We start from the raw sequence: 21052 nt of genomic DNA, 5'->3' as shown, positions 1-21052 counted from the left end.
AAAAATAGCATTTATTAAAAGAATACTTAACTAACAAATACATTTTGTATTACATATATAAAATATACATTTTTAATATATAATATTTAATTAATAAATATAATTATTTTTAACCGATCGATTGAATATGTAATTTGTCTTTATGTTATCACTTATCCAAAACAATGTTTCCAATTCGGGTTGGGTATAGGACCGAATATTGCTTTATTGCTTTGATTTTTGTTAAATCAAAATGTTCTCTGTTTCCATGGTATGAATTATTAGTAGGCGTTTAGCTATGAAAATTAAAATTATTTATTTTATTATATTTTTTAGTTAAATTGTGTTTGATTATATATTTTGTAAATATTATTTAGAATTTAAATGTATATATTTTAAATATGATTTTCAATTTCTAAATATTAGTAAAAACACTTAACTTTATTTATATATCTGAAATATACTAATAAATTTGCTATATATGAGAATTAACTCAATAAAATAGCCATATAATGTCATAAATTAGATTTTATATATAAGCTATTTACATACTATTGCAGTTTATCTTCATCTTCATCTTCATCTTTATTTAAAAAAATTGAAATTGAAGTTGAAGATGAATATGGAGTTGGGTTTAGTTATAATTTTTGTAAATTATTTGGTATAGGACCATTTATATATATAGTGAAAGTGAAAATAAAATTTTGAGTATATTTCAAATTTCAAATATAATTTTAAATTACATTTAAATTTTGTATGGTTAAATATTAATTTTCAAATAAAATAAAAAATATTTTTAAAAAGTGAATAATTCACACAGCCAAACGGTGAATGCCAGTTAATACATTTTAATATTTCTCATGGTTGAGTGAGAATATAAAGAAGAGCTCGTATTATTTTCTTTTAATTAGTTTTTTGATATCATACGTTGATTTAATTGGTCATTAAGTTTTCATCATATATTTCTCATCTTTAAGTTATGTATTCTTAATAATATGCTCTCATTTGTACTAAAACTTCTCATAAGTATCATTTGGCAATGTTCGATAATGCAGTTTTTCAATAAAATTATTAACTTGTCATATAATTATCACAATCAAATATTCGATAATTTTCGATAACGTAATTTTTAGATGATGACATGTTAAATGTATTCATTTAAAAAAAAAGGAGATTAAGGTTATAAATACACTCACTTATAATTGAGATGATGCACCAAATCGATGAGAACCGTAATTGCGTAGACACAAATTAATATGGACTGGTGGGTGAAACAATTAAGCATATGAGTTAAGGGGTATTAATTAGCAACAATTTGTCCAATCCATTATATTTAAATAAGAGTATACATACATTTAACGATTGAATTCTCACTCAATTACTAGTAGTTATTATTTCAAAAAATCACATTTCTTCTTGATTTCAATTTTTTCAATAAAGAAAATGATTTTATAAAATAATAATTACTATTCGTTAGGTGACTATCTTTAGATACTATCTCGTACATCTAGAGACAATGTTTTTTGTTAAAATCTTTATCAGACAAAAAATTAGATATCAAACTTGTTAGTCTTTCAGCACCTGATCCAGGTCGCAATAAAGTTATGTTTGTTACATTAGTATCTCCAAACCAACTACCAGGAACAAAACCATCAGGTTTACGCCCCAAAAGCTCGGAATCAATCTTGTCAAGCACCAATTCGTTCTTCCCGAATTTTCTAGCAAACGGTGCTTTGCTATCGACCATTTCCCGATAATCATCCATCGTAAGATAGTGTGGATGTTGCTTCGGAGGATTGTCCCATGCTATATAATGAAGGTCATGGTTCACCGTAGTATTTATAAATTCTTGGACATTGCATACAACAGTTTGAAAATATCCTTCAGGTGAAGAGAGAAAATTAGTATAGTACATTAAGAGTGTCCGCGGGAGGTTGTCCCACCCGGACAATAAGTACTCCACAAAGGGCCGTGAGAGCATCATCCACGCGGATCCTGTACAGATGAAGCTAAAATTTTGAGTTTATAAGTTCTCAATCTTACGAAATAAAAGAAATTTATGTTTGATATGGTAAAATTGAAATTATTTGTTTTATATTAATCAAACGTCAGAATTATAAATTGTCACCTGTGAATAATTTAAATGATGTTGGCACACTTCTTTGTGGTTCAACAAAGAAGACATTTGATTTGTTCAAGCTGTACAACCCTGGATCAATTATTATAGGCTTGGCTCTATATTCCCTACATTAATAAATAGACATTTGATTAAATCCAATAATTAGTACTAATTATTTAACTAAGACAGAAGTATTGAAAACTCTCTTAAATTTGACATAAATTACTAGTTTCATTCCTGAACTATTGACAATCTTAAAAACAATACTCTCTATTTGTCTAATTAAACTTAGATACACCCCCGATCTGCCACATGACATAGCAAGTGGTCTCAAACTCTTGTAGGAGCATGAGACTCTTAATTAAAAACTGAGAGAAGTGTTGAAAACACCTGTAAACTTAGTGAGAATTTAGGGGTGTATTTCACNTCTCTATTTGTCTAATTAAACTTAGATACACCCCCGATCTGCCACATGACATAGCAAGTGGTCTCAAACTCTTGTAGGAGCATGAGATTCTTAATTAAAAACTGAGAGAAGTGTTGAAAACACCTGTAAACTTAGCGAGAATTTAGGGGTGTATTTCACTCATGTTGCAAGATCGGAGGTTATTCACGTTGAGATTAACTACAACCACTGACAGTGGATAAGAAAATTACACCATCGTTCATTTTAGAAATACTTATTTAAGAGAAGTAAGTATTTCTAAAAATGAATTGAGTGTAATTTTCTTTTCCACTGTAAGTGGATAGTAGTTAATCTCATTTATGTTCAGTTAGTCAAGTAGATAAGTGTTTTAAGGCTGTCAATAATTCAAAGAAGAAATTGATAATTCGCGCCAAATTTAGGATTTTTTTCAATACCTCTTTCTTTAATTAACAATATGTTTATCAAATGGCAAGTTAATTATTCACATACTCTTTCCAATCGAGATCACTTGTATGCTCAATAAAGTTAAGATATCTTGGAATATTCCTTAAGCTGTGAAGCAAATCTGTCAATAAAAAATCAGATTAATTAGCAAAAAGTGCGCAGTGAATAAAGCAAAGGCAAATCTATTTTTCATTCTTCTATGGAAGCACGATAAAAATTTCATGGAAAATATTATTTTTAAAAAATCAACTGCCTACTATATTGTTTCAAAAAATTATGTTAAAATAATTGTCCCAAACTTATTATTTTCGCCAATAAATTTATTTTAGAGAAAATTAAAGTTCAATATCTTTGCGAATTGCGCTATTTAATCTACAAAATATGTACACAGTATATATATATGTAGTGTAAAACTTTATATAATATATACATATACATGTATAAATATCTATACATACATATACACAACATATACAACTGACGGTATATATATAGTGTATACTTCAACCATATTTATACACTCAGTCAGATCTCTTAATAACAATCATTTCACTATAACGGCTAGGTTTCTTTATGAAATAACTTTTTCATGTTAATATCAACATTTCACGAGATAATCGGAAGTTTAAACAAACAACATTGTTATAAAGAAGTTTAAAATCGCGGACTTACCGTCTTGTGTTACTAATGGATAATCCGAAGCACTCAAATTGATAAACCAATCCCATTCACCACCTTCCTTCACTAAAATAGCAGCAGCATGAAGTGTATTACTCACCATTGTTGGACCTCTATAAGTAACCAAATTAGATCTCTCAATTACCTTCACATTCACAAACAGAGCCTCTTTCTTCACAAATTTCACAAGTTCATTTCTCTCTTCATCAGAAGTCTCGAGATCCAAATGCAACACATATTGATTTAACGGATGATACAACGCCTTCAACGTCCTCTTTATCCGTTCCCCATCACCAACTGAGCCAGATATCAAGTACGCCAATCGAGGTATTGTTGTATTGGATCGAAGTGGAGATGTATGTAGTTTTGATTCGACGAATATTATTGATGAAGATGTAACTAGGTGAAATAACGGATACTTATTGGAAATTATGAAGAAAGAGGAGATTAACAGAGTAAAAATGAACAGTTTGTTGTTAACTGATTCCATTTTTGCTCTGTTATTCCAAATATAGTTTCTTTATATAAATTGATGTGTAATATTAATTAATTGAGAATTATTACTAAAATATCTTTAACGTAGATATGGAAAAAGGTATGTTTGAGTGGTTCTAGAGCATTGAAGGTCAATGAAGATTAATGCAAAGTATAATCTTGCTTAATGATAAAGCCATGGGAATGATAAGTGGACTTTATTTTTTTTATAAAGCCAGGGGAATCAACGAGCTCAACTAGTCTCTGGACACGTGTATACCCCCGATTAATATTGGCTATGTTGTACCAAAGTGGAGTCCTGGAATTAATCACTTTGCTTATGTGGATGATACTTTGGTATGGGATCTAAATCTCTTTTTTGATATATCGAGTGCCTTGATGGCGAAAGCTTAAGCAATCCGAGAGGCGGATCCAGAATTTTAATTTGATGAGTTTAAATTTTAGGTTCTTACAACATACTGGTATAATTCCACAAGTGAGGTCTGAAGAGGGTAGAACTTCACAGACCTTACACCTACCTTGGGAGGTAGAGTGGTTATATCTGATAGACCTTCGGCTCAAGGAAAAACATATCAAAGCAGATTTTGTATTTGGACAAAATGTATGTACAAAGTAAGTAATATTGTAGTAGAGCTTATGCCATGGGAACATTTTGCAAGGCATGAATCAGAGGAGAAAATATTATAAACACGAAAACCTTGAGTTGCGTAAATTACAAAGGAAATGAAGACTTCCATCTATGAACTCTCTGTGGAGAAGCAACTTTCTTTCAAATACATGACTATGGATCTTGTGACAAAATGAAATGGAGAAGAAAGAGGATGAGCACTTGTTTTAATTCGTCTCTTCGCTCCTTTCTTCGTCCAAATATCCGCCTTACTTCATCAGCTAAAGCACTAATAACTCAAACTACAAAGCAACCAGAAGTTGAAAAATCACAAACAAGCTGCACAAATCTTACATTTAAACCCTTGAAAAGTGAAAATTCTCGCGTTTTAGTCAAGAGTGTAGCTTGATACGGAGACCACTGCAGGAGAATTAGCAGTGTGAATGTAAACAAACTCGAGGCTTTTTCCAGCTGGTAACGAGTTGATCCAGGCTGGAAACATGTAGGAGTCACCGTACTTTGAAAGACCCCAGAGAGAACCATAGAGCTGGGATACTGAAAGCTTCAAGTTCTTCAATGTCTTAGAAGACTTGTTAGTTACTATTGCTGAGTATCTGTAGTAAGTTTTCCCCTCGCGAACCCATGAAGTTGTTTCCTTTTGCTCAATAGCAATGTCAGAAGCTGCAGATATTATGTTACTCCAATTTAGATTTCTCTCTAATAAAATTTATAGCTACAATTTATTTGTGCAACAGACACTCAAACTTGACCTCCGCTGGTAAGTAAGCACTCAAACTTTGTGAGTGCATAGACAACTTAACTTGATCTCAACTAGCAACTAAGCATTTAACTCGTTCCCACTGTGTCTCATGACACATAAATTTTGACGTGTCTAGATGATCATTTGGTAAGTTGGAGGGTTTTTCAATTGACACAGTGGAGACGAGTTGAAGTGTCTAGATGTACATACTCAAAGTTGGAGTATTTACTCGTCCAAGCTTGAGTGTCTGTTTATGTGTTATGTCATTTATTTACACAAGTAATTCTAAGTGCCACAAGAAGAGATAGTTTAAGTACCTGAAGCTGGAGTTACTTTTTGCTCTGGATCTGGTTTTTGCTGAGGAATAGCAACTGTAAGTTAAAAAGGAGAACTCTTTGTTAGCAATAACTTCGAATAACTTACTTAGAATGAGAAGTAGCAAATGGGAGGGTCGGATCAAATTTGAGCACGTTATTGCTTATGTTAGAATGAATACCTGGAAGGAGCTGACTATATTCACTTTGACCACCGTGAAGTCTAGCTAACACACCAATCAAGGGAGCATTGTTATAGGTAGCTGGTTCGGTTTGCTCATAGTTGTCTCTTTGATCAGCAAAGTTGTCATAGGCATCAGGTCCCCCAACAATGGCTCCGGTTAGAAGATTGGGATCATTCGCCTTTCTGTTAAACCAGGTAGCATAACCTCCACGGCAGCTAACAAAAGTAGGATCAACCTTTACAGAGACGATCGAGGAACCTCTGTGGTGAACTTGTCTCGGGTAATTGTTACCATATCCCACCATGTAACTTGTGGCTCTTGGATTATCTCCAAGTAGGTAGTCAACCTAAAACGATAAAACATGCTTAAGAATTTAACCAATAGTAACTCTTTAACTCCAACATCCCACCTGACATATTTCTAGTCTGTTTAAAAAAGAATGTCACTTTCTATATTTAGTAACTCTAACTCCAACATCCCACTTGACATATTTAACACCATAAGATCCAAAGTATTTCCTAGATTTCGTGCCCAATCAAACTAAGACACATAAAAATGAAACGGAGGGAGTATAAATTTACCTGTGACTTGGCAAAGTCCAGGAGCTCGGGTGATGATACAGGACCGGATGCACATTTGAGGGATTTTCCAGCAGATGCCAAATAGTCAGAGTAAACAGTTGCAAGAAATGAAGCACTTGTGACAAATTGCATGTTGTTCCATCTCTGCCTGAAAATGAGACCTCCTGGACTCTTATGGATGTTTTGGTTACCTTTACCAAGACATGCACACATAAAATTCTCAGCCTTTTCTTGGTACTTCTCAAAGACTGCTGCATGGTTATCGGCATTTCCTTGCATCAGGAACTGCAATAATATACACCAATAGGTTAATGATTTGCATAATGACAGGGGCGGAGCTAGTGTGTACGTTAAGATTTGGAGCAAAATACTCTATATAGCCTTTTGGTTAGGCAGGTACTATATGTTCATTTTGGTACTATCATGGTACCTACAGAGTATTATTCAAGAATATTATGAAATAAAATGTAGGATTTTCGGTGATTGACCTTAGCAGCAAGAGTCTGGACACCAGCATACTTGACGTCCCAGCCAAATTCGGTCATGGACCAACCGGTTCCACCAAGTGCATCGCCATTCTCCCCTAGGTAGTTCAAGTAATATTGCTTGTTAGATGCCTTGTATAGCCAGGCAGCGGCCCACAGTAATTCATCCTGTTAAAATCAAAAGTTTCTTGATTAAATGTTGTGAAAATGACAAGATGAATACAATATAACAAAGAGATTTGAGTAGTATTTCTACATGAAACAATCACACATACCGCATATCCACTAACAGATCGGTAGTACTTCTGGGCCACAGTAATACTGCTATCATACTTGCCTCTGTATTTGTCTGCAAACTCGAATAACTGAAAACAACAGCAAACCACAAGTTATGGAAATGTAGAGACAAATAATGTAATGTACCACCAGATTTACGAATAACTTATCTTTTAAGTGATCTGATAGTATAATAGTATATAATATGTTAAGTATTGTTGCATTCTTACTTTATGTTACTCTTTTAAAGTCATGAAAAAATCGTGCTGACCTGATAGGCATGAGTTAGAAGCTCCTCAGCATAGGCAGGGTTGTTGTTCCGAAAGACTATGGAGGCAGCAGCCATAGCGGCTGCTGTCTCCCCCGCGAGATCAGATCCAGGGCGACTTGGATCGATCCTGTAAGCAGCTCTTGAAGTGGTCATGTCCTCTGGTCTTTGCCAACAGTAATGGTCTGTGGTACCATCTCCAACCTATACATTATTTACCATATTATAACAGGTAAATATAACTTGATGGTGTGAACACCATCAAATTATTTATACTGACGATATATATCGAAATTAATTACCTCTCCATATAGGACATGTGGTTCAGGGTGAGCTTTAAGGAGATAATCAGTACCCCACTTAATAGCATCTATAGCATTACTTAGCTCTCCACTTTCACTCATTTGCTTCCCATACTCAATTATGCTCCATGACATCATGGTAACTGTGAATGCCATTGGTAGCCCAAATTTCACATTATCCCCTGCATCATAGTACCCTCCAACCAGATCTACCTGCAACACATCAGAGACGAATCTAGAATTTTTAATCACATGAGTGCACCACTAAAATAAATGAAGAAAAAAAATGTAAGTTCAAATTGATCACTAATCCTTTAGGTAAATAAATTAACATTCAACCAATTATATTATTTAGCATTGTGTAACACAAGTATCAACAGATAATACTAGATCACTTCTAATAAATACTCCTGTCTCGATTTATATGATTCCTCCACAAGATAGTACTTCTCATTTCTATATTAACTGAATTTGTGAGACAATACACTTATTAAAAAAAATATTTAAGGACATAATTTAAATCATATTTTTCACAATTGTCCTTTGTGATATCATAAATATAACTTTACAAGTAGTGTAATTTATCTCTATCTCAAACTTTATAAAATGAAAGGAAAAATATGAAAAAAAAAAATTCAAACATCCATCTTGAACTTTGAACAAGTCAATTATTTTGAACAATGAAAAAACCTCAAAAATTCAGTTAATATGAAATAGAGAGAGTAGTAAGGTTTGCATACACTCTACCTCCCTCAGACCCCACGTACTGAGATTTCACTCGATATGTTATTGTTGTCTCAATATATATAATTTATAGTCACACAAACATTTATGAACTTATTTCAAAGTACAAGTTTCAAAAATCTGTCTTTCTTTTCTAAACTTCATATCAAATCAAACTACATCACATAAATTGAGACGCATAAGTTCACAAGCACCATAAATGCGCTCCTGATTAGAAACATTACAAATACTGAAATATTGTTATAACGAATGACTATTACGGAAAGAATAACTTACGCCACTAGCTTTTCCGTCGTTAAGACCAGAATTACCCCTCCATTGAACTCTCTGATCATGAGGAAGATAACCAGATCTCTGAGCCTCATAAAATAAAAAGCTCTTACTTAGTGCTTCACCATAATTATGGCTACCAAATGCTAAATTGGGAAATAGCAAAAACAGAGTACTCATATAGTAGAGGATCAAAAAACCTTTCATCATATATTTATAGTAATTATTTCTATAAATGTTTTGCAAAAATGGCCAATGTAGGTAAAATAAAGAAGAAAGAGTGAGGATTGGGGAAAAGGAAGAAATTGAACTAGTATATATGGTGGAGGGAAGAGGAGAAAGTGCCAAAAAAATTAGAAAATGGACAGTGTGGAAAAAATAATGCAAATTTGGGTTATTTTTAAAAAATCAATGAAATTAAACAAAAATAATGTTATTGATACTTAAAAAAAAATTGGGAGTTTAGAGACAGTGGCATGTGCTTTTGTTTGTCGCTTTTGTTGAACAAGGTTCGGCGCTGAAATTTTTATTTCCTTACTAAGGAGAGATAATTATTTTATTTTTTCCGTCCATGTTTACTTATTTATATGTGACACTTTTAAATGATTATAACTGAATTTTTAAAATTTGATATATATATATATAATGAATTAACTAATATAAAAATATATTATTTGAACAAAATCTATTGAATTCGATCTATCCACATGTGAATTACTAGCTCCGTAGTCTGTCGAAATAGTAAATAAAATGACAATTTTACTATATTAATTATTATAAGTCATTTAATTATTGAACATATATGAATAGTGCTTACTAATAAAGGTAAAATCAGAATAAAATAATAAATTATCTTATAATTTTTTAAATTGGACAATAAAAATAGATATTTAATAGAACCCTTCATACCACTTTATTTGTCTACTAAACAGAAAAAAGAATAGAAGTCCATTTTTACTTCTGCTTTTAAATTTTTAAAATGGGGGTAGGGGCCCGAAAGCAGAAGAGGAAATGGAGAAGGAATTAGAATGTTCGGAATCGAACTCTCATCAACTATGTGAAAATTTAGATAGCCAAGTGATTGAACTATTAAAAATTTTCAGTTCATTTTAACTTGTTCAGTACAATAAATTAGGAGATAACTCATCACTCAGTTTCTAATTTGCTCTTGTTATTACAATCAATCCGCAATATATATTTTCCAAAATATTGAATTTGTTATATTCAAATAGTGATTTTAAAAAATTATTATTCGATTATTATTTCTTAAAAGTATGTCAAGTTAATAATGAACAAGTAAAATACGAACCGGGGAGGAATAGTTAAAATATGTTATAATTACTACTTAGGTGTAGACATATAATGTGTACAAAGTAAAATGTAGGAAAAAGAGTCTGTAGGAGAATCCAGTCAAAAAGAGTTTGCAGAAAAGTGTCTGTTGTGTCACTATTCAATTTATTAACGTTTTGGCCAACGAGGCCATGTGGCAAAGATGAGGTTAAATTTCAAATACGGCCAAAACTTAAAAAAAAAAGGCTAAAGCATCAATGTAGTACGTGGACATAATTTAATTGGCTGGCTACTTTCTAATAGTAAAATAATAGTTATTGTACACTTGTCAATTTACCTAGATTTTACTTTTGAGTTGATTTTTGGTTATTCAAAATAGTTTATTTTTACCTTATTAACCCCAAAAGTAGGGTGGATCTAGGGGGACGGGAGAGGGTTCATGTGATATCTTTCGATTTAAAATTATATATAGAATATATTTCTGGATTTATTTGAATCCTTTGAACAAGAATATATCACCTTTCAAATGCACTCATACGTTCATGGTTTGAAACTCACTGATTATATTAGAGATTTCTTTGAAATTGTGTTTTGTTAGTTATTCAGATATTTTTATTTTTATTTTCTGAACTTTTTAAGTGAGAAACTTGAATTCGCCTTGAAACTCATCGACTATATTAGGGACTCTATGGAAATTGTGTTTTATTTACTTATTCACATTTATATTTTTATTATTCCAAACTTTTTGTGTGAAAAATCTAAATCCGCCTTAAAACACTCTGACTACATTAAGGACTCCCTTGATATAGTTTTTATTGACTTATTCATACATTTATACTTTTTTTATTTTTTAAACCCTCTGAGTAAAAAATGTGATTTCATTACTGTCCAAAAAATAATATCCACACAAACAAACACGCAAAAGATACTCACTACAACAATAATTTTGTAGTGACAATAATTTATCAATTATAATGATACTAATTTTGAGACGGAGGAATAATAATAATTAAGAAGAAAAGGGAAGTAACATAACATGTGGGTGATTAATAAGAGACAAATAAGCTTAAGCATAATTACAAGATTAATGATTCAGAAAATCAACATCCCGACAAACAACACTTCCCCTCCCCTCCATTTAAGGCTCTTCCGGCACTCTTATTTGTAAAAATCTAACACCGACAGAGCACTAATTAAGGAGTTTTGGATATTAAATCATTCATATTTTCCTCATTTTTTTTTAAAAAAATTCACCCGATGACCAACATTCATATTGAAGTCTAACTATTATGGATTCATGTCGCGTAAACCCCATATTTTCCTCATTGTCGTAACATTGCATGTTCATTTCACCCGATGTCCAATATCCATATTGAAGTCTGACTATTTCAGATTCATACCACGTAGACCCCATATTTTCCTCATTATTGTAACATTGCATGTTCATTTACCTGATGTCCAAAATCTATTTTGAAGTCCGACTATTTCAAATTCACGCCGCGTATAGGGGCGGCTCAACATAATTTGTGGCCTAAAGCGAAATTTTTATTAGAGGCCTTAAATCTATATAAATTTTATCTATATCTATTTATTTTTCTAAATTTCTAGACGTAAATTACTACTTAATATCTTTTATATAAATGATTTTTCAAACACTTTTTTTTTTTTTAATTATTAGTTTTAAGTAAGATTTTATCAATTGAACATTGAAAAACATCCTTTTATTGAGACAATTATTATATGAATTATTAACACAATTTTATAAGTAATAAGTTGATAAACTTTAAAGATAAGAGTTAGAATCATAGAATTTGATTCAAAAAGTTGATAACTTGGTATACCTACTTTAATATGAAAATTAACAAATAAATTTAAAAAAAGAATTTGTAATGCACTTTGTTCAACACTTTTCGACTATTGATTTATATTTTTGAGAGTATATTACTCTAACTATCAAAGATTTGAAGAAATAGAGTGCAAAAAGAGTTACAAAGGATAAATAATGTGAGTGTTAACGAAGAAAATATAAAAATCCAAAACAATGTTTTCTTAATTTCTTCTATTTGAATGGGGTTAAAATACATAATTTTTTTTTTATAAAAATTTGAGGCCCCCAAAAGGCCAATGCCTAAAATTTTATAGGCAAGAGCTGGCCCTGGCTGTGTATGCCTCATATTTTCTCATTGTCGTAACATTGCATGTTAATTTCACCCGATGTCCAATATCCATATTGAAGTCTGACTATTCCAAATTCACACCGCATAGGCCCCATATTTTCCTCATTATCGTAACATTGCATATTCATTTCACCGATGTTCAGTATCAATATTGAAGTCCGATTATTTCATATTCACGTTGCATAGGCCCCATATTTCCTCATTGTCACAAGTCATAACATTGCATGTTCATTTCACCCGATGTTCAGTTATCCATATTGAAGTTCGACTATTTCAAATTCATGCCACGTACGCCCTATATTTTCCTCATTGTCATAACATTGCATGTTCATTTCACCTGATGTTCAATATTCATATTGAAATCTGATTATTTTGAATTTATAGTGCGTAAGCTTCATATTTTCCTCATTATCATAATATTGCAATGTTCATTTGACTTGATATTCAATATTCATATTAAAGTTCGATTATTTCAACTTCGAACGCACTGGGCCATGTTTTCCTCATTGTGATAACATTGCATGTTCCTAATAAATGAAATTAGATGAGACCCCTCAGGTCAAATAAAGGGGTCCAATACAGTTTGTTTTCATTTTTTTATAATTTTGTTCCACTCGTGCCAACCGCAATTAACGGCTTCTACAGAAAAAAATAAAAATAATTACTAGAAAAAAGATAAGAGAGATTAATTAATTTATTTTCCTTGAACTTAGTTTTGCACATTTTAAAGCATGGACACGTCACCAGTAAGAGTCCAAAAGACAATACTCCGGGATCGCCGGATGGTGCCGGTTTTGTGACGATCACGGCGTTTATGCTTCCCTAATTTCGACTATCGTCGTATCATTGCCTAGTATTATTTTTTCATCCTTAATCAGAGGTTTCATATTCGAGTTTTCCAGAGTACGAAATCACCTTTGTTAGCGACCACTTTAACCTCAATATAAAACTTCCTCGGGAGGGCTCCAATATGAATAACTGATAAAATAAAAATAAAACATCGACTTTTACAAGTTTTTTTTCTTTTCGAAAATGGTCGTAGGGGAAGGGGAAGGAGAAGCATTATTATAAGGTGGAGAATCGAATCTTTACCAACAAAATAAAGTTTAGATAATCAACCAACTAAGTTACTAAGATTCTCCGACTTTCACTGCTTATGTCCGTATTCCATGACATTAAATGATAGACGTGTATACAAACAAATAAGAGGATTTACCTCGATTCACTTTTTCCCTTTTCATACACATCGATGTACTTACAAGACCATTTCTCCTCTGATCTTTTTCTTCTTCTTGTTTTTTTTAATGTTTGTACCAACTTTTTGATAATTGAGCACTCACACTGAAGGTATGTAATGCTTTCATATTGGCTTTTGGAGGGACGACAAATTAAATTCTGAAATTACCAAAAGAAAAGAAATTAATGAAAGATATTAAAAAAAATATAACGAATCTTAGTGATTTGCCTTTTAATTTGTTAAGTTATTAACTATGCGGGTCTCGTGTTTTTCCACTTGAAACACTTTTCCAAGTGTACATACTTCAATGTGTTTGGCACGTATGAAAATGTCTTTTTTAACAAATAAATAAGTTTCTTACTTAATTTTCTTGTGTTTGATTTGTTCGTGAAAATTAAATATTAATCTAAAAATATGTGTATGTACTCTAGAAAATATACAATGGGGGTGGAGGTAAGGATATAAGATGGTGGGGATAAGTCACTTGCGGTGGGTAAAAAGGATGTGTATTAGAAGGGTACAAGAGGACAAAATCAATATAGAATTCACTGGTGGAACTTATTTTCTCTATTTTCATTAAAGAAGTCGTTAATTGGAAGTTATTTTCTTAAAAGGAAATGTTTTTCAAATATTTGATCAACCAAACATGAGAAAATTGAAAAGTATTTTCCTCCGTAACCCTTAACTAATTAATATTGTAGTTCACTTCATTCGGTCAATGCATTAATGGAGTCGAGATTTTCATTAAAAGAGGTTTAAAAATATAAGGATATAAATACATGTAAAATCCAACGAGGTTCAACATCTATTATACAATCTAGCTCTATATATGTACATACATATATGTCTTTTAACTTGGCCTCAACTGATAATTATGTCCTCCAATTTTGAATATGCATAAGTAGACAGTTAAACATATATAAAGTTGAACAAATAAACACATGCATGCGTCCGACATGGCTATCCTACATGATGTTTTACATGTATTATGTCACATAGTACACATGTGTCTACTTATTCAATTTTATACATGTTTAAGCACTGTCTACTAATCATGCATACTCAAAACTAAAGAATACAAATGTCGATTGAAACCAAATTAAAAAACACATTTATATATTATGCCCAAACAATAATTTTAATATATAATATAATTTTCCATCGAACTTTTTTGCCCCTACGGCCCTACCTAACTTTGCCCCTACAATGTGGATTCTATATAATTGAAGGATGTGAAGGAAAGTATGCATGCACGTGAGGTTTGTTTGTTTGGTCATTTTACACAAAAATAATGTCCATACGGACTTGTCTTTGTATGAATTGTAACAGAAAGGCAGCCACATGAGGATGAAGTTTTTCATGAATAAATTCATTACAAAAGTTAATAATTAATGCAAATTTCATTAGTTGTAATAACAAATTATTGCAATGTCACACTCATGAGACCCTGTCTGTAAGTTAAATTTGTAACATGCCTCATATGATCATTGATCAATGTTGTCATGATCTCCATTTTAAAATATTCGTCCGTTCATTTTTATTTGTTCATGTTATTAAAAGTAGATATTTATTTTTATTTGTTCAGTTAATTCTTAAGTTATTCTTATTAATTATTGTCGACATTTTCCTGAACAAGTTTAGAAAAAATATGTCAAATCAATAATGAACAAGTAAAAATGGTCGATGAGTATATATTTGGCCTCTATTAATTTTTATCTTTGTTCATTTCCTTGGAAGATCTTTTGTTTGCATATATAAATACAATCTTTTGATACCACCATTTAAAAATTGATTTCATTAAGAAAAAATCTTGAGTACCTCATTTAAAAATTTGAAAAATATTTCCTCCGCTTAAAAAGAATTTTTTGAGAATATTTTATGTTGTCAATCAGATATACGTTATGGGCATAAATTAATTTTGCTTATAAATGAGGCATAAGTTCAGGACATTTCAATAAGTAGGCGTTTGGCCATGCGATACCATATCATGATATGGTGTCGTGAGATGGAATCAGCGTTTGGACATGCGATTTTACACTGATTCCATCTCATGAGAGGTGATACCATATTCTCCAAAAACCATGATATGGAATCACCATGTGATTCCATATCATGATTTGAGATATTTTAATACAATAATTGATCCATGAGTTTTTATTTTGTTAAAACAACCCCACATTTGTATCTACTAACCATTTGTTTCATATGTAAATAAAATTTATAATCACATCATTACTTTTTTAAATTTATTATTCTCACCAATTTAAAATTTATTATCACTTTAAATTTGGTGAATATAAATGAGAAAGTAGAAATTCTGTAATGACCCTAAAGGTCATTTTTGGAAATTTTCATAAAATGACCATTTTACCCCTCCCGATAGTTGCCCCGAGTCCTAATTGTTGTATTTTCAAAGTTGGTTTGAAGGAAAATTGATGAAAAGTTGAGTTTTTGGAAAGTTGAGTTTTTAAGAGTTAAAGTTTGGTTAAAAGTGCTATTACGAGTCATTTGGAGTTTCGAGACTCGAATCGGATTTCCGTCGATTTCAGCAGTTTTAGAATGTCGAAACGGTTCTATGAGAATTTACGGAGTCGAATTTGGAGTTAAAACGAAGATTTGAGGTCCTAAGTTGCAAAAATTGTGAAATTTTGATCAAGAGTTGACTTTGGTCAACAAACGAGGTTTCGGTGCTCGAAATGGAATTTCGAGGGCACCGTTGGATTCAGGGGGTGATTCTAAGTCTAGAATGAGTCTTGGTTGAATTTTTAGAGGCCCCGAGTGCGTTTCGAGTTTTTGAGCCTAAAATTAGTTTCTTGACGCCTTATCGGATACCGGGTCAAGGAGACCTCAAATTCAAATTCCGACGATTTCATTGAGTCCGAAATGTCATTTTCAAGCTAGTAGCATATTTGGTTTGTGTTCGGGAAGTGCCAAATGAGTTTTGGGTGAGCTTTTAAGCTTCTTGGATGCTTTGACACTATTTCAGCAAATTGTGGCAACTAAAGGGTTCATTATTAGTTTTAAAGGTCGAAAAATTATTCCGAAGGTTCTGAAATTTTGAGCATGAATTATAGGACTTATCTGCAAATTTTGGTGCATTTTCGCTAACCCGAGATTGGACTTTTATCGCAAATAAGAAATAATTGTTTACCGAGTAGAAATGATATTTGACTGGGCAAACGAGCATGAAATTGAGCTCCGATTGAACGAGCAGGTCCGTATCATTATTTAAGACATTTACAAAAAAGAATCGGGTCATTTCACTATCGTATGAGGAAATTACGGCCTTTTTAGTGAAAGATTAACTGCTGTTTTTCTGGTGCATAACAGCCATGTACTGTTATAAAAATCTCAGACTGTGTTCATTTGGTATTTTGAGCATATCGGGAGTTCTAGAGATCGGAATGGAGTGATTCTTACGGGTTTCTTCTTGAATTAATATGAGGGTTAGTATTCAATCTTCAATTCGACATTTTCTCATAATTTCTTTATCTGGTTTTTTTTCCTATCCGTAAATCTCTTGGGAAAAATTGGGGTTTTATCGATTTGGACTCCCTTTTTGATGAAAAAGGTATATTTACGATCCTTATGTTATGGGTAAACTGATTTTAACATAAAATTATTGATTCATCGATTATTTTCATCATATTAACCGCGTACAATTTGGACTTTCCCGGTAAAGTTAAAGTTTGATAAATTGAGAATTTCAAGGTCGATCTTAACTCCGTTTTTGATGAAATTTCATATTTGAACTTATCTAAGCATGGGTAAGATGTTTTTCAAGAGATATTTCATTTTCGAGTCGGGGTTTCGGATCCGAATATTTTAGGCTTCTTCAAGAACGTGGATTTTCCTTCAAATTGAGTTTGTGAATTGATTTCAACTCCGTTTTCAAATTGGTTTTCACCATTAGCTTCCAAATACTTTAAGGATCATTTTACATCAAAAATTTCCAGATTTGGGTATCGTTTTCCGGTATGAGACTTTTGGACCGTTTTGCCCTTTTTCCCTAAATTTCTTGATTTTGGTGTCATTGGACTCGAATTGTGATTGTGAATAATTGTTTGAATAGATTATCGTGATCCGGATTATACTCGGAAAGGAAAGGCTCAAGTCAAGTAACTTTTGGAGTTCGTTTTAAGGCAAGTGGCTTCCAAACTTTGTAAAACTCTTAGACTACGCATGACTACTTTCCTAATTGTGTTGGGGAGTAATGGGGATTGAGGATGGGTTTTATTTGTTGATTGAAATTGTTGTAAATGAAAGATGGGGAATAAAACGAGCTAAATGTGTTATATGTGACTTGAATTTGTTGAATAAGTCATGTGATAACTGATATTGAGGGGATAGAAGAGCATGAGTAGGCTATGATTGATACAGACATTGATGTTGAGACAGATGATGTGTAATACTATGATGTGGTCGTGATATGGTTGTGATTGAGACAGGTGATGTGTAATACTATGATGTGGTCGTGATATGGTTGTGATTGAGACAGATGATGTGTAATACTATGATGTGATCGTGATATGATTGTGATTGATGACATGTGCATATTCATTATTCATCCCATGTGTGAACTATCTGTTGCATGAGTTCTGAGACACTGATATGAGGATGGATGGATATGAGACACAGTTGAGACTAGCTCCGGCTAGAGATATATGAGATGGACTAGCTCCGGCTAGCGATTTGGATGCCGATGGGATCTGGTTCCGGCGGTGATACATGGTCCATGTGTGGCCCCCATGGGTTCTGATTTGAGTATTCAGCGCGGACTGATTACGTCAACAGATGTGTATCGTAGGACAGACATGCATCACGACTACATGACATCATTATTGCATTTTGCATCGCATTTGCCTTATCTTTGTTTGTGATGTGTGGATTGTATCGATTTACCCTTCTTATGTGGAATTTGATCTACTTGCTCTTATTTGTTGATCTGAGGTTGATGAGGATATACTGTTGGTTCTGGCTGTTGAATATGATCTGTTTAGTATAGGTTGGTTGGTTTGCTGCTAGATTGAAGTTTCGGTGGTTCGGTTGGGATTAAAAGGAGTTGTTTGTAGCTGCTAGTTTTGCTTAGTTTAGAGTTACTTGCGAGTACCTGTGGTTTTCGGTACTCACCCTTGCTTCTACACAATTGTGTAGGTTGACAGCTCTCTCTCAGATTCGGCTTAGTATTTTCTTTAGCAGATTGAGCTTCGGGACATACTCGAGAGGTAGCGGTTCATTCCAGATGTGCCCTTGAGTTATCTTTACTTTCAGTTTTGTTCTATTCGAGAACTATACTCTGAGACTTGTATATTTTTATTCAAATTCTGTATTTAGAGGTTTGTACATGTGACAACCAAATTCTGGGTAGTGTTGAGTCTTAATTAAAGTCTTCCGCTTATTTATTATCTTTTATTCTTGTATTTCTACTTCTCTATCGTTGTGGTTGAGTTAGGCTGACGTGTCCGGTGGGAAATGGACACGTGCCATCACATCCGGATTTGGGGTGTGACAAATTCATTTGGTGAATATAAATGAGAACGAAGGGAGTAATACTTTTTTGATTTTTCATAATAAAAAAAAACGTCTTAATCTTATGACTAAGCATAATAGTGATAAAAGACAATTTTCATTGGCGGTGCCACACTTTCTTATTTGTAAAATGTTCGTTCACATGACTGAAGGATATCAAGTCCAATTGATTGAGGACTTGGGAAAATTTGATCAATTAGTTATTAATATTTAGTCAAGTGGACTAGTTATAATTTTTTTGATTAAATTTTATTAGAAGTGTTTTTGACTCAAACTTGTGGTAACTTTTTAAAATTTCGTTATTCAATAATATGTAACTATTGATTTTTCTTGTAAATAGTTAGAAGTTAGTGATGTTTGTTAATTTTTATCTCACTTCTAAGTTAATATTTACTCACTAATGTATGTTTTTTTTTCTACTTTATTGGTTATTTGTAAGAGTAGTTGAGAGATATGAGCATATCAAGTACAATTTATGTTCAATTTTTTTAATTAAATTAAAGTTAGATGAAACAATTATTTAACTGAAGAACAAATAACTTTGCAATAATTTATTATGCGATTTTATAATTTTTGTTTATTTGATAAGATTGAATAAACAACTGGGGCTATTTTAATAGTTTTACAACTTATGGGATTTTTATATTTATGAGAAAATATACAACACAAAAATTCCATATCGCATGTCCAAACAAACCTTCAATTTCATCTCATGATTCCATATCATGATACCATATCGCATGGCCAAACGGGCCCTAAGAGTCTGTTTGGATTAGTTGATAACTTTCAGGTGTTGAAGATGATTTTATAAGCAATTACACTTTTTGATAGAAGTGTTCAAAATGTTGATAAGCATAATGATGTGTTTGATAAAAGAAAATGTTGATAAGTTGTTCATTTATTAGAATAAAATAACTATTCTTAAATTTAGAAATTTGTATTATTGTTGTGTAGAAAGTGAGCCATTACTATTTATGTATAGAAAAATGTATCATTACTACATATGTATAGAAAAAGTATCATCATATGTATAGAGATTGAATTACTGTTGTATAGAATATGTATAAAAAATGTAGCATCATTGTATATTTGGGTATAATATATGTATAATCAATGTGTAATATATACATACTACTGATACACATGTTCTACAGTTTTTATACTCTATTTATACACATATTATCAAAGAAAAACTAGAAACCGTTGAAAATGTTTGTCCGATCCAGCTAGATCTGTACGGAATGATTAGAGATCTAATAATTTCACAGTGTTTATAGTTGAACGGATATGAAAAATATACCCATAAAAATAAATAATATATATATATATATATATTGAGTACTATGTATATATAGTGTATAATATATGTATACATAGTACTCAGTATATAAAACTTGGTGTTAATTTTATATACATATATACGGAAAGTGAATATGAAGTTGATGATTGAAATTTGTTCTTTATGATACATACTCTAAAGCTTATGTTTTAAATTTGAGCTTATTTGGCGTAAATTTGAGTGTTGAAAAAGAAAATTTATTATTGTATTGACAAAAGCTTGCAGACTCGCATGCCTAAAATTGTAGCCCATTTTTCCATGTAGTTCACTTACTACGCATGATCTAGGTGCAAACTTGAAAAACTAAAAAAGTATATTTAGTGAATTTGTTAGATTTGTTGTATTTTTGATAAATTGATGATTTTATTTTGTTCTTTATGATATATGAAATTTATATTTCAAATTTGAACTTATTTAGAATATATATATTTGAGTGTTGGATTGTTGAAATTTGAAGAATAAAATATTATTTTTTATTCAGACATACGTGTCTAAAATTTCAGCTTATTTTTGCATGTATGACTAAGGTGCAAACATACATGATCA

General features: G+C 31.8%; 2 protein-coding genes across 2 annotated transcripts; both read right to left on the bottom strand.

The window, feature by feature from the left end:
* Nucleotides 1-1486: 1486 nt before the first annotated feature.
* Nucleotides 1487-4599, bottom strand: LOC125862894 (beta-glucuronosyltransferase GlcAT14B-like). The gene is made up of 5 exons (XM_049543017.1): nucleotides 4595-4599; nucleotides 3642-4144; nucleotides 3015-3090; nucleotides 2108-2223; nucleotides 1487-1974 (listed from the first exon to the last, which is right to left on the bottom strand). The coding sequence occupies exons 1-5, from the start codon at nucleotides 4597-4599 to the stop codon at nucleotides 1487-1489; spliced, it is 1188 nt and encodes a 395-aa protein (XP_049398974.1).
* Nucleotides 4600-4804: 205 nt separating this feature from the next.
* On the bottom strand, nucleotides 4805-9219 carry LOC125863435 (endoglucanase 6-like). The gene is made up of 9 exons (XM_049543630.1): nucleotides 8941-9219; nucleotides 7921-8133; nucleotides 7622-7822; nucleotides 7350-7439; nucleotides 7078-7242; nucleotides 6590-6874; nucleotides 6006-6354; nucleotides 5827-5880; nucleotides 4805-5430 (listed from the first exon to the last, which is right to left on the bottom strand). Exons 1-9 carry the CDS (start codon nucleotides 9142-9144, stop codon nucleotides 5138-5140), a joined length of 1854 nt encoding a protein of 617 aa, XP_049399587.1. The 5' UTR covers nucleotides 9145-9219; the 3' UTR covers nucleotides 4805-5137.
* Nucleotides 9220-21052: the final 11833 nt, after the last annotated feature.

The sequence above is a fragment of the Solanum stenotomum genome, chromosome 4, assembly GCF_019186545.1.
Source record: "Solanum stenotomum isolate F172 chromosome 4, ASM1918654v1, whole genome shotgun sequence".
Taxonomy (NCBI): Eukaryota; Viridiplantae; Streptophyta; class Magnoliopsida; order Solanales; family Solanaceae; genus Solanum; species Solanum stenotomum.
This window is presented reverse-complemented; position numbering and strand designations above follow the sequence as displayed.